At 38.7% G+C, this 14,387-nt stretch overlaps 1 protein-coding gene across 1 annotated transcript; it reads left to right on the top strand.

Moving 5' to 3' along the window:
- Window positions 1-388: 388 nt before the first annotated feature.
- Window positions 389-6,419, top strand: LOC110876935. The gene is made up of 2 exons (XM_022125093.1): window positions 389-949; window positions 6,366-6,419. Exons 1-2 carry the CDS (start codon window positions 389-391, stop codon window positions 6,417-6,419), a joined length of 615 nt encoding a protein of 204 aa, XP_021980785.1.
- The last annotated feature ends 7,968 nt before the right edge of the window (window positions 6,420-14,387 follow it).

A 14,387-nucleotide genomic window follows, 5' to 3' on the forward strand; every position in this document is an offset into this window, starting at 1 on the left:
TATAAAAGAAAACATTTTACAAGGTTCATGACTACTTTTTGTTAAACACTTCTTTTAACTACAAGTCATGAATCCTGCATAAACAAAACCTATGTATCCCATAGGCATTTTTATGCTGATGTACCTATTTTTACATGTGTTTCAGGAGCTAATGCTTGATGTTGATTGTGCTACACTTAGGCGGACTCGGGCCTTAGTGACTTAAAATAAAGTTAATTATGTTATGTTTTTGTTAAATCCCAAGACAATGTAAACTCTTTACTTAAATAAAACAAAACTTTAATTACCATAGTTGTCAAACAGTAATTCTGTTGCTCCACTCCCCAACGTTTCCGCCGCGGTTTGTTGTTTTACGCGGTTGGGGTGTGACAAGCATGGATTTTCAAAAATGCTCGGAAGCATTGATAGACATTGCCCTAATGCATGGCGAGGTCAATTTACACGAGACGATCATAGACATCCAACAATAATACCAGAGGTTGCTTCTTCACAAGATATGTGGATTTGGCATGCTTTCTTTGATGTTCCTTGTTCGCAAAACGACCTTAACGTCATCCATCAATCAGAGATCTTCAACGATGTCATACAAGGAACCGGTCCAGACACCAGATTTACGGTTTTGGGGATGGAATACAGGCGCGGGTATTATCTTGCTGATCGAATATACCTATTATACTCTACAATCATAAAAACTATTTTGCACCCATCAGACAAAAAAAGAAAGAAACTTGCCAAGTTTCAAGAGGCGGCAAGAAAGGAAATTAAACAGTGTTTAGGGGTTCTACAACAGAAATGGCACATCATTGAATGCCCGTCACGTGCTTTTACACCAAAAAAGTTGCGATGCTGTATGGATGCCTGTATCTTGATACATAACATGATCATCGAAGATGAAGGTAGAATGATTTGTGTGTACGACGAAAATGCGGTTAACGAGAATTATGTTCCGGTAAGTCTGGAACAACAAGATTTAAAAATGTTCTCGCTACATAACAAGTACATACATGAAAACCTTGGTAGAATACATTTAAAACAACGCAAACAACGAACCCAATGACAATGCAGACAATGACCCCAATAACGACTAGTATTTTTATTATTTAAGTTTAGGTTTTATGTTTTTAATGTAATGTATGCTCTATTATTAATGTTAGTATTTAATTTTACTTTTATATATATTGAATATTATTTATCAAAAAAAAGAGGAGGCTAATCACTCACATCCTAAGCCCATCACTTTGGTAATGTGATGACCTCTAATGATGTGACTGCCTATGTGAAGACCCATCCTAAATGATAGGGCTCCTCCAAACCCCATACTAGATCAGCTAAGACCAGACGGTATGGGGCTCGTCCCAATGCCCGTCCTCTCTCCGCCGCCCGAAACCTTCCATCCCCAATCTCCGTGGCCGGTCCTGCTCCGTCTTCTTCGCCCGTTGCTTGCCGCTCAAGCCGGGCCTCACCCACTCACACACACCTATATGTACACACATACACATATATATAAAGGGGTTTATCCCCCACCCCCTAGGTCCATCTCTTTTAAACCCATTCTTAGACCTGCTTACGTAAGGGTCTACGTAATGGTCCATCCCCATAAAAATGACCCTCCCATACCTTCCAGTATGGGGCTTCAACTATCACCGTAAAAAATGCCTGATGTATTTTTTTTTTTTAAAGTAATGCCTGATGTATAGGACCTCCAAATAGTATTGTTTCTAATTTATTTATTATTATTTGACCAACTGACGGAGACATGACGTGCATACAATCTTTGAATTAGAGTGATTGTTCACGATTCATAGAGAAGTTCTGTGGAATATATAAATATTTATATATGACAAGTGGAAGTTTGGTCCCCTCCTACAAAATGTCATAGAGAAGACATATGGCTCATAGTTATCACTAAATATGGTAACTTTTTTCGATGGCTTTTTAATCTTCACAGCCTTGGTCTTATTTGCGTAGTAATCTTTAACAGAAAAAAGTAGTAATGCCCCTAAATCATTAAGACATGCCGTGTTAGAGTTATAATAACCACTGAAAACCAACAACACAAAAAACCCTAGTAGAAGGATCAGGTTACCAACAAAATCACTACATCCAAATGTCTTTCTTTGAGATTCTCGTAGTTTGCTGAAATAATTTTGGATGCATGTGTTAGGGTGGCCATACACCATCTTCATTTGCACGAGAAGTGGATTTCTTATTGAGACTGCCTCTAGTACTATTTCAGAAACTTTCGAGTCAAAATGATGGGCATACGATGATGGAATCATTAATACTGTCTTGTTGGAACAACGTAGAATGCACAATATATTTGTGTTAACCTTCTTTCTACGCACTTTTGTTGAATAGTGAACTTAATGTATAAGTTTATCACACTCTCTTTCTACGCACTTTTGTTGAATAGTGAACTTAATGTATAAGTTTATCACACTCTCCAAATCGGAGAGCCTCATATTGTCCCACTTTAGCCAGGCTATGTTGTCTTAACCGGGCTCACGCTAGCTTTAAAGTTTGGCTTTTTTGGGCGTTCCTCCAGGAAACCATACCGCCGGCTGCCACTTGACAGTCGTTGTGCCACCACAAATGTAGAACTCTCTGGCGTAATACACGGTGGGACGAAAACCCGGTTGGGTTCGGGAATCGAACTGACAACCTTACACAAGGCCTAGTCCAAATCCTTCATTGTCTATATATTCACCCCAATATAACACAAGTGGGAAACTCGAGTCTTCTTTGGAAAACCCAAATCTCTTACCACTAGGCCACAAATGAAGGGATTCTTTCTACCCATTTGGTTTTATTATGGGAATAAAAGTATTAAAAGTCATCAATCACACATTAGTTATTATATAATTAGGATATGGAATGCAATACTTCAACTTCTTGTGTATGATTCTTATCTCCTGAATTTTGTGGTCTTAGCATTGCTAAAGGAAATAGACTATCACATTTGTTATATTATATAATAGGTTATAATCCTTTTTCTTACATAGGTTGAATAGAAAATAAATCAAATGGATAATAAGGAAGTTTTAAGAATTTTAAAACGACATTCTTGAGAAACTTTTCAAATGCATGAATAAATTTTGTGTTATGTATAATCAAAACATGTGATGTTTACGAAACTTATATGTGAAAGCATTTGCTCACTCGATTAGAGAATATTCACTAATTATCAATTTCTCATAAGTTTATCAGTCACAAGTGTGTTCCTCGTCAGCAGAGAGTGAGGTGGATGATGTTGACATACCGGCAATTTCAATGTATGTTTTGATGCCATGTGCGTAGACATATTATGTATGAGTGTTCTTATATGTCATGAATGAGTTTCTATGTTGGTGTATGACTAATGCAGTGTCTGAGGCTATAGACTATGTCTACTCTCTAATGCAAACTTAGTTCACTATAACCATTGACTCTGATACCAATCTGTCACACCCTAAAATTTCACATGTAGAGTTCTACCGCGAGGCATGCGACAAACCAGGATCACAGTCATTAGTCATATTGAACGACCACTATATGGGTTTTGAAAAAAAATATTTTCCTGTTTGCTCATTCATCATAAAATACTGTTTACACAAATTAGTTGCGGAAGCGTAAACAATTACAAAATCATAATGGCTAATGTCGTTTAAAGTTGTGTCTAAATATTTGATGAAAACAATGCAACTCCGAAATGCATCCTAGTCCTGATGTGTGCTACCTTAGCAACCTAAGAAAGACATGCAAGAACAAGTGTCAACACATAATGATGAGTGAGTTCACAGGTTTTAGATTACAGTTATAAAGTAGGTTGTTTCTCAAGAGTTTTCCACTATTTCAAACCCGAAACAGTAAGTTGAAGTGTTTAGCAGTTACTTGTTATATTTGTAGGTAGCTAACCTAAGTCATGTCAACAAAGTGTTCGATCCGAAGCTAACATTGCTGCCCTTGTTGTGCCAGGTCTATCACCAACCATGGCTAAGTGTTAGGCAAATTCTACACCCGTGACCATCAACGTTCGGTCTAGCTAGCACGACTAGCTCGAGTGGGGCTTGTCGGGCCCAGTAGTACTACTAAAAATTCCCTCGCTATAAAACGGCATCGTAAGTTTTAAGGGGACTGACATGTGATAAATTCTACTTTGTAACCATAACTAATATAACAAAAACTCTAACAGTTGTGACGTTACCTTACCGTAACGTTATGACATTACTTTACCGTAATGTAGTGCATGCTTTCTCCCCTTGTGTTTTAAAAACATTTAAAAGTGTAGGGCCGTGAACTCACCTTTGATAGCTCGTGAGTTGAGGTTGGTCAATCACGTCCTAATATGATTACCATCTAGTTTATTAGTGTGCTCATGAAAGACACAAAATCCATACACATATCTAACACGTATCATGCAATCATGTTGACAATATACATATTTATTCCACACATATATTTTCATTCAAATGGTATATATATATATATATATATATATATATATATATATATATATATATATATATATATATAGATGGTCATAGCACATAACAACTTAAACAACATTTAAGTTGACATTAAACATGTTCGATCATTCTCAGATAACACAACTAACATATAGATGCACACATTGCGACCTATTACGTTTCAGCTTTAATACCCAAAACTAGGTTGTTTTCAGGTATTTTTATAAAATAGTTACAGGTCACAAAAAATTACCAAAAAAATACACGACATGTGAAAGGTGGGTTTCTGTAAAATTTAAAAAGTCTAATTCTTTACAGATTTTACGTAAAAATTCGAGCAATGAACAGTAGTCTGAATTGTTACGATTCCTACCCCTACCCACCGTTTATTTTATTTAAAAATCACCAAGTCTCCAAACGAGGTGATTCCAGTTGGAGAACTTTAGTTTACTCACATATTTTCTACAGTTTGAATTTCATAATTTATTTCTCATTATACCCTTAGATATGACTTAAATTGTGACCTGCAATTTCTGCTGAAAATGGACAACCCAGCGCACAGTAACAAAAAATCCATTTAAAATACTAAACGACATCAGAAAATTATGATTCCAACGCCGTTTGAACCGTATTTCGAAACTCTATTTTGTGGACTCAAGATAACTCAGTTTTAATTATATTACGACCCGGTTATAGCCAACGGAGGTTGGCTGCAAATTTCGGACATAAGCTGTTTTCAATTATAACTTCGTAAAACAAGTTTCTGGGTCCGTTTATCATAGTCTCGTCTTAACATTACCCTGACTTATAAATCAATGCAGGTTTATAAATCACTTCGTATCAGATTCATCATGCGTATCTGTAACAACCCTCGCAACATTTTCTATTTCCCGTTTCAAAAAGGCATATTAAGAAACCCTAATTAAAACCCCCAAGTGGTACGGTGCAACCCGAAAATTTAAAAAAAGGACGAAACTAGCAACATGGCCCCCTTAAACTCAAGGGGGGAACCCCTAATTGGATTTATCTTCATAAAACGGGTCTATAACACGTATTTTCGAAAGTTATCAACTCACCCAGGCTATACAGGACACGAGGCTACCCTAGCCAAAAAGGGTAGCCGTCGCGACACGTGCCAGGGATAGGGGAGGCTGGCATGACACGCGGGGGAGACCAAAATCCAGTATAAAGCCCAGGACATTGGCACTTGAATTGTTTATTTGTTACAACAAAAAATTTTGCTTCGTACGTTGATATATCTCCGTTTCTCTCAAAAACACATTCACAGTCCCGAACCTCTGCTACGATAAATGGGTACTAACTCGATCAGTGCTACGATACAATGTCAGATTGATTAAAACCGATCCGATGGATGTTTAACTGATGCCCACATTGGGCTATACTTTGTCATTCGTCGTGAGGGTTTCGATCTCGTGAATTATCGTAAATGTTGAATTAAGTTACTAACCTAGTTTCGTTTGCATTGAATATTTTACTAGGTTTACCAGCATAATCAGTAGACAACCTATGATCGTTTAAATCTGCAATGTGAGTCATTCTGGTTTTATTTAAGTTGCGTTACAAAGCCCTAAATGTTTTCTAGTTATATTTACAGTGATTAAGTATTTGTTATCTTAAATTACTGACAGTACGTGGGGTTTTGTGTACATTACTTATTTAGCATCACTTTTAGGTGAACGGACCTAAAATAGTGACAATGCCACTTTTGAGTGAATGGACCCAATAGTGATATGACCACAGTCACAGATCCGGTCGAGTGACAACTGGGTCAGCTAATTATAAGATAGAAGCAATTGTAATCGCTCTGAATACTGTAAATTATAACAATGTGCCTTTTGTATAAATTGAATGCACTCGCCATTATTTTTCGCTGATCAATTTTTTTTAAACATGTTTCAGATGATTTACTGTGAGGAAAAGGAAAAGTGCCACGTAGCACTCCAGCTTAAATAAAGTGGCTCAGTAAATAAATAAATATGTTTTCTGTAATTCAGGAGATTTCCCAGTGAAATTCCTTTATTGTAAAATACGGGGTTTGTCCCGAAACTTATAATAAAATAATTTGGTGTTTTCAGTTTAAACGATCCTGTTAAAATTTCCGCTGCCAATTAAATACCAATACCACGGGTTCCTATCCCGCGGCTTCCGAACCGGGCAAAACGGGTCGGGGTCGTGACAGAGAAGGTGGTATCAGAGCCACTAGTTTAAGCAAATTAAGTATTTGAAATATACTTAACTTTTAATTAGAAATTTTGTGTCTCTGTGAAAGTTAAATTACAACTATTAAAATTTAATTTGGAATTTTGTGTTTCCTTATGTATGAATAACAACATGAATGAATTATCGGAGGCTCTCTGAAACTTCACATTACTTTCTACTGATATGGAGACCACTGGTTACCAGGCTGATACAAAGGAGCCAATGGTTTTCCAATCCCAGGAAAAGCCCAAACCCAAAAAGAGGAGGAGGCTTTTGGATTGGAAAAGGGGGAGAAAGAAGAAACTTGCTGCTCAAAAGGTGAAGAAAACTGTTGAGCCAAAAGGAAAAGTGAAAGAAGTGGGAGAAAGTTCTGGCCAAGCCCCAACTTTACCACCCTGGGAGGAACTAGACAAGAAGCTGGCAAAATTGAAACCTTTTTGGGCCAGCCGATGAAAACCTTGTGAGCATTCCCGTTCAAAACGAACTTCCTATAAATTTGGAACCTGTCATCCCTGAACCTATTGTCAACCCATTACCCCTGCCTGACCCTATTGAGGAGTGGTGGACCAATGACTGGCATTTCCAAAACCTTATGAATAATCCGAACCCTTATTACCCACAGTTTGAACCAGCCCCTGCTACTTTTCCACCCATGAACCCGGAGAATGTTGCTGAATTGCGCCGCTACAGCGAAGAATTGGTGGATGTAAGGAACCGGATCCAGACTGTGGGGGAGAACCTCACCTGGAAGTACGATGAAAGGGAGTTCCACTTTTGAAAGAGATTAACAATAGAATAGGTGTTTTGTATAATATTAATATGTGAAAAAAAATATAATAATATATAATAGTAATAATAAAATAATGTATAATAATATAAATAAAACATCTGTAAATACAGGGTTTGTACGGATGCATAAATATATATAAAAATAGAAATGTCGCAATGTCGACGATTTTGGGTTATATGTGCTGACTTAATATTTGTCTGCATTGTTGTGTTTATTTGTTATCTATCTTTGTGATATTAATTCGTATGTTATATCTATAATTCAGATGGATAACGCAATAAAACAATCGGCAAATGAAGTTAATTAATCGGAACCAAATAATCAGGAACATTTTCTCAATAGAGAAGATATAGAAAATATAGTTACTCAGTGTATAACAAATGCTATCCCGGCAATTGTCGAAGCCGTTAAGAATCCCGTTGAACCCTCTAAAGCCAACCATAGCAAATGCACCCACGATGATAATTTCAGTTATAGCATAAATGGAGGCAATACTAATAATAATGTAATTCAAGCCCCATTCCCTAAGAAGAGGAAAGTGATAACGACTGGTTGCACTTATAAAGAATTCCTCGCCTGTAAGCCAATCGAATTCGCAGGCAACGAAGGAGCAACTGCTGCACAACGTTGGTTAGAAAAGACGGAAGTTGTGATTAAAATAAGTAAGTGCGTAGAAGAAGACAGGGTGATGTATGCATCCCACCTTTTCAAAGAAGAGGCATTAGAATGGTGGAACACGGTGCTACAAGCTAAAGGATGTGACGTGGCTTATGCCATGAGTTGGGAAGAATTTAAGGAACTGGTAGGAAGGAAGTTTTGTCCTTCCCACGAAAAGGAATAAATGACAAACCGATTCCTGAACCAGCGAATGGTGGATGTTAACTGTCGTGAGTATACTTTGAAATTCTTCGAGTATGCAAGGATAATACCGACTCTGGCCTTGCCAGAACCTATACTTATTTCTCGCTACATTTGGGGATTGATTAGCAAGATTCGCGACATAGTCAAGGCTGTTAGACCCTGGACGATCGACGATGCAGTCAAATTGGCCAATCCCTTAACTGACGGGTTGGTTCGTACGAGAGAAGAAAATAGGAAGAAGGAATTGGCTCAGAAAATTACCCAAGGTTTTCGTTTGGGTAATAATAGTAACTCCAAGAAAAAGGGAGTTGGGCAGTCTTCCACCCCGCCATTTTGCAGTAACTGTAAAAGAAAGTGTTTTGGAAAATCTAAGGCACCGAGAGGAGGAATGCAGGAAGAAATCCACGGTCTGCTACAATTGTGGAGAAGCCAGGCATTTTAAGCTAAATTGCCCTAAATTGGTCAAGTTAGCTGACAACAAAGCAAAGGCAGCCAATGGAAATAATAAGAAGAATGGAAGAGCTTTTCAGCTGACGACTCAAGAAGCAGATCTGATTCCAGACGTGATAGCTGGTACGTTCCTTGTCCATGACGTTTATGCAAAAATATTATTTGGCTATGGTGCAAATCAAAGTTTTATAAATACTTCATTCTGCCAAGATCTTAAGCAACCCTTAACCAAACTTAGGCAAGTTTACACAGTAGAAACGTTAGACGGAAACCCTATCAGTATAGATAAGGTAATTCAAGAAGGAAAAATAGAACTCTCAGGCCATAAATTCTCGGCAAGTCTTCTACCTATGAATTTAGCAGGATTCGACGTTGTGTTAGGAATGGATTGGTTAGTAGCCAACCATGCTCGAATCCTATGTGATCAGAATTCCTTAGAAGTTTGTGTGCCAACAGGAGAAATGATTCGAATTACAGGAGACAGGCCCCACAGACCAATGAAGTTCATTTCAGTAATGAAAGTCGCTAGTTACGAACAGAAAGAAGAAATAATGTATATGATTTCAGTAATCATTAATACTAAAGGAAAAGAACTTCAGGAGATTCCAGTAGTATCAGAATACCCCGATGTATTCCTAGAAGATCTACCTGGATTACCACCAGATAGGGAAGTAGAGTTTAGAATTCATCTAATACCTGGAACTGCTCCAATAGCTAAGACACCTTATCGCTTAGCGCCAACCGAAATGCTAGAACTGAAAAAGCAGTTAGATGAATTGTTAGGAAAAGGGTTCATACAACCCAGTTCATCCCCTTGGGGACCACCGGTGTTGTTCGTGAAAAAGAAGAATGGTTCGATGCGAATGTGTATTGATTATAGAGAATTGAATAAGGTTACCATTAAGAATCGATACCCGTTACCTAGGATTGATGATCTTTTTGATCAACTTCCCGGAAGCTAGGTACTTCTCTAAGATAGATTTGCGCTCCGGATACCATCAACTGAAGGTACAGGAAGAAGACATACCTAAAACTGCTTTCAGGACTAGGTATGGTCACTACGAGTTTACGGTCATGCCATTTGGACTAACGAATGCTCCTGCAGCATTCATGGATAAGATGAACAGGATCTGTAAGACGTACTTGGATAAATTTGTAATTGTCTTCATCGACAATATACATATTTATTCCAAAAGCCAGGATGAACACTATGAGTGCCTGCATGCACTCTTAACCCTGTTAAGAAAAGAAAAGCTTTACGCCAAATTTTCTAAGTGTGAATTTTGGTTATAAGAGGTGCAATTTCTAGGACACATGGTTAATCACGAAGGCATTCACGTAGATCCTTCCAAGATAGAAGCTATCACAAGTTGGAAAGTCCCGCAGTCAGCTACAGAAGTCAGAAGTTTTCTAGGATTAGCTGGATACTATAGGTGTTTTATCTAAGACTTTTCTATGATAGTTGTTCCATTAACTAAGTTAACCTGTAAAACTGTTAAGTTTGCATGGGGACCTAAGCAGGAAGAAGCCTATAGAATTCTAATGCAGAAATTAACAAATGCCCCAATTCTTGCCCTACTAGAAGGAACAGAAGATTTTAAAGTCTACTGCGATGCTTCTAAGTTAGGATTAGGATGCGTGTTAATGCAACGTATGAAGGTGATTGCTTACGCATCAAGGCAATTGAAAAAGCACGAAGAAAATTACACGACTCATGACCTAGAGTTAGGAGCAATAACTTTTGCCCTTAAGATTTGGAGACATTATCTGTATGGGAGTAAGTTTAGTCTTTACAGATCATAAGAGCTTAAGATATATCTTTGGGCAAAAAGAGTTGAATAGGAGGCAAAGAAGATGGATGGAAATCTTAAGTGATTACGACTGTGATATTCAATATCACGAAGGAAAAACAAATGTAGTAGCCGGTTCTCTAAGTCGTAAGTACCATGAGAAACAAAGATGAGTTCAGGCTCTTAGATTAAATCTGCAGTTAGATTTAATGGAACAACTGAAAAGTGTTCAGGAAACAGCAATCAAGGATGATGCTAAAGGAATGAAAGGACAGATAAAAGAATTAGAGCAAGGAACTGATGGAATTTGGAGATTCCATAAGAACATGATTTGGGTACCTAGACAAGGAAACTTACGAGATAAGATATTAGAGGAAGCCCATAAATATAGGTATACGATGCATCCTGGTAACAACAAGATGTATCAGGATTTGAGGAATAACTTTTGGTGGATAGGAATCAAAAAGGACATAGCTAGTTACGTCTTTAAGTGTTTAACTTGTTCACAAGTTAAGGCAGAACACCAGAGACCTTCAGGTTTACTTCAACAGTTAGAAATGCCCGTATGGAAATGGGAATTAATAACAATGGATTTTGTTACTAAGCTACCCAAAACCAGGAAAGGTAACGATGCAATCTGGGTGATTGTAGATCGATTAACCAAATCAGCTCATTTCCTACCAATGAAGGAAACCTTTAGCATGGAAAGACTAGATAAGCTATACGTAGATGAGGTAGTGTCATTACATGGAGTTCCACTCTCCATTGTGTCAAATAGGGATAGTCGTTTCACTTCGCATTTTTGGACAAGTTTCCAACAAGCAACGGGGACACGATTGAATTTAAGTATAGCATACCACCCCCAGACAGATGGGCCAAGTGAAAGGACGATCCAAACCATAGAAGACATGCTAAGGGCATGTGTTATATACTTCGGTGGAAATTGGGACGACCATTTACCATTAATATAATTCCCCTACAACAACAATTATCACACAAGCATCAATGCTGCCCCATTCGAATCACTTTACGGACGAAAGTGCCGAACTCCAGTATGCTAGGCAGAAATAGGAGAAAGTCAGTTATCCGGTCCCGAAATCATACAGGAATCGACCGACAAGATAACTCAAATCAAGGAAAGGCTAAAAACGGCTCGAGATCGCCAAAAGAGCTATGCCGGCAATCGGCGTAAGCCGTTAGAATTTCAAGTTGGAGAAAAGGTACAATTAAAAGTTTCTCCTTGGAAAGGAGCAGTTCGATTGGGTAAGAAAGGAAAGCTGAGTCCAAGATATGTTGGACCATTTACAATTATCCAACGAATAGGACCAGTCGCGTATCAGTTACAACTACCAGAAGAACTAGCCGGTGTACATGATGTATTTCATGTATCTAATCTCAAGAAATGTTTATCTGATGAGTCACTGGTAGTACCTCTTCAAGATATAGAGGTAAATGAGAAGTTAAAGTTTGTTGAGAAACCTTTTCAAATAGAAGACAGAAAGGTCAAGAATCTCAAACGCAAGAGGTTGATTCTGGTCAAAGTAAAATGGGATTCCAAGATAGGACCTGAATACACGTGGGAGCTGGAATTGGAAATGAAACGAAAATATCCTTACTTGTTCTAGTAAATCTCGAGGACGAGATTTTAAACAAGGTGGGGAGGATGTAACAACCCTTGCAACATTTTCTATTTCCCGTTCTAAAAAGGCATATTAAGAAACCCTAATTAAAACCCCCAAGTCATACGGTGCGACCGAAAAATTTAAAAAACGGACGAAACTAGCAACAGGGCCCCCTTAAACTCAAGGGGGAAACCCTAATTGGATTTATCTTCGTAAAACGAGTCTATAACACGTATTTTCGAAAGTTATCAGCTCACCCAGGCTATACAGGACACGAGGTGTCACACCCCCAAAATCCACCCGCGGAGTACCACCGCTTGGGAGCGTGACTGACCAGGATCAAGCCATCAATCATATCAAACATAGCATTTAATAATAATAAAAGTAATTAACGTAAGTCACCATGACATGATTGATGTTTCAAAACCAAATACTGTTTTAAGTAGCGGAAGCAATGTAAAGTAAACCCAAATAAAGTTATAGGTTCAATAACGTTCATGATCCATCTGCCCACAACGACCTGCTCCTTCCTTGTGCAAGCTCCAAGTATACCTAAGGTCCTGCAAGGCATGCAACAAAAAAATCAACAAACTAGTTGAGCGAGTTCACAGAAAGTAAGTTCATAACATAGTGCGTGAGTTAACTAGTGGGGGCTTCCCATGTTCATCCTGGCTAATGAGGGCTTCTCATTAACGGTACTTACTAGACTAACATCCGACCATGTGTTCTTCTTTACCGAGAACAGGAATACGTACAGGGTCACGTAGGCTTTACGTGACGTGCCCTTCCCCGAGGACAGTGGTACGCGTGGGGGCTACGTGGGCTTTACGCAGCGTGGCCTTCCGACCTGGAAGCCAATAGATGGTATTGGGTTACGTAGGTTTTACGTAACGTGTCCTCCCGACCCGGGAGACATACGGCAAATAAACTGGGTTACGTAGGCTTTACGTAACGTGTCCTGACTAACCTGAGGACGATGGTCTATAGTCTGGTATATGCGTAAGTACGAGTAACTCCTTTTACAATAACATATCCAACCCAATTCCCAACCCGGGAATCCCATGCCTTGGCTGTGTGAACTCACCTTGGTTTGCTCGGCAGATACACAAGGAATATAAGTAGCAAGTAAATGGTCACTCACGTCCTATCATGGTTGTTATACGGGTCAGGTTCGTATATAGCACGTATATAGAAATCACGTATAGTCATGGCATACATGTACGCACGTAAGCAGATAAGACATAGCATGCGTGATTCAACTGTTCTAAGTCCAATCATACCCGGCCCAAAGACATAAGCAGCCCAATAACAAAACAGTCCAGATTCCCAATCGGCCCAAATAGCAAATACATACAAGTCCATAATTAAACAGCCCATAAATCAACTCATTGGGCTCAATAGATTGGGCCCGTAACAGTGAAGGCCCAACAGTGTGCGTGAAAAAGGGTGGTCTCGACTCGCAACGGGGTTACGAGTCGCAACGAGGATCTCGAGTCGTATCGGCTGGATGCGAGTCGCAACGATGGTCTCGGTTCATCCCGGTCTGGTTACGAGTCGCAATCTGACTCGCAACTGTGGTTGCGGTTCGTGCGGTTGTGGTCTCGAGTGGGGTTCCGACTCGCAACGAGTGATGCCGAGTCGCAACCGCGTGTGTAACGACTTTCCTGATTTCATGCAATTCATTTAGGCAATTCAATCATCGTTGACAGTTTCCAAAAAAATCCATTATCAACTAACAGTTTGCCATTCAAGAATTCATCGATCAAACAGGGAAATAAATCATCAATTCTTATGAACCCTAATAATCACACTTATGAACAATAACAATAATCATAACACTCAAACATATTATGATCCGATTTCATGAACATTAAACTCGAATTGCATAACTTCACAGCCAATCAACAAGCCATTATCATTAACATCATCAACAACAAATCCGGTTTTATATCAATCAATACGAGGACCAACATAACCACAATATCTAACCGGCCCTAGTTCATCATCACGCAAATTCTAATCGGTTCGATCTAAACATGTAATCAAAACATCACTTAACTCACAAGCATAAAACATCATACTAACCGAATACTAAATCATGCAATCCGATTTATCATGGCATCATCTAAGCATATAAAACACAGAATCATAGATAATATACTAACCGATTACAAGTAACGAGATGTGATCCGGACAAGAGGGTGATCGG

This window comes from Helianthus annuus, chromosome 8 (genome assembly GCF_002127325.2).
Source record: "Helianthus annuus cultivar XRQ/B chromosome 8, HanXRQr2.0-SUNRISE, whole genome shotgun sequence".
In the NCBI taxonomy this organism is placed as follows: domain Eukaryota; kingdom Viridiplantae; phylum Streptophyta; class Magnoliopsida; order Asterales; family Asteraceae; genus Helianthus; species Helianthus annuus.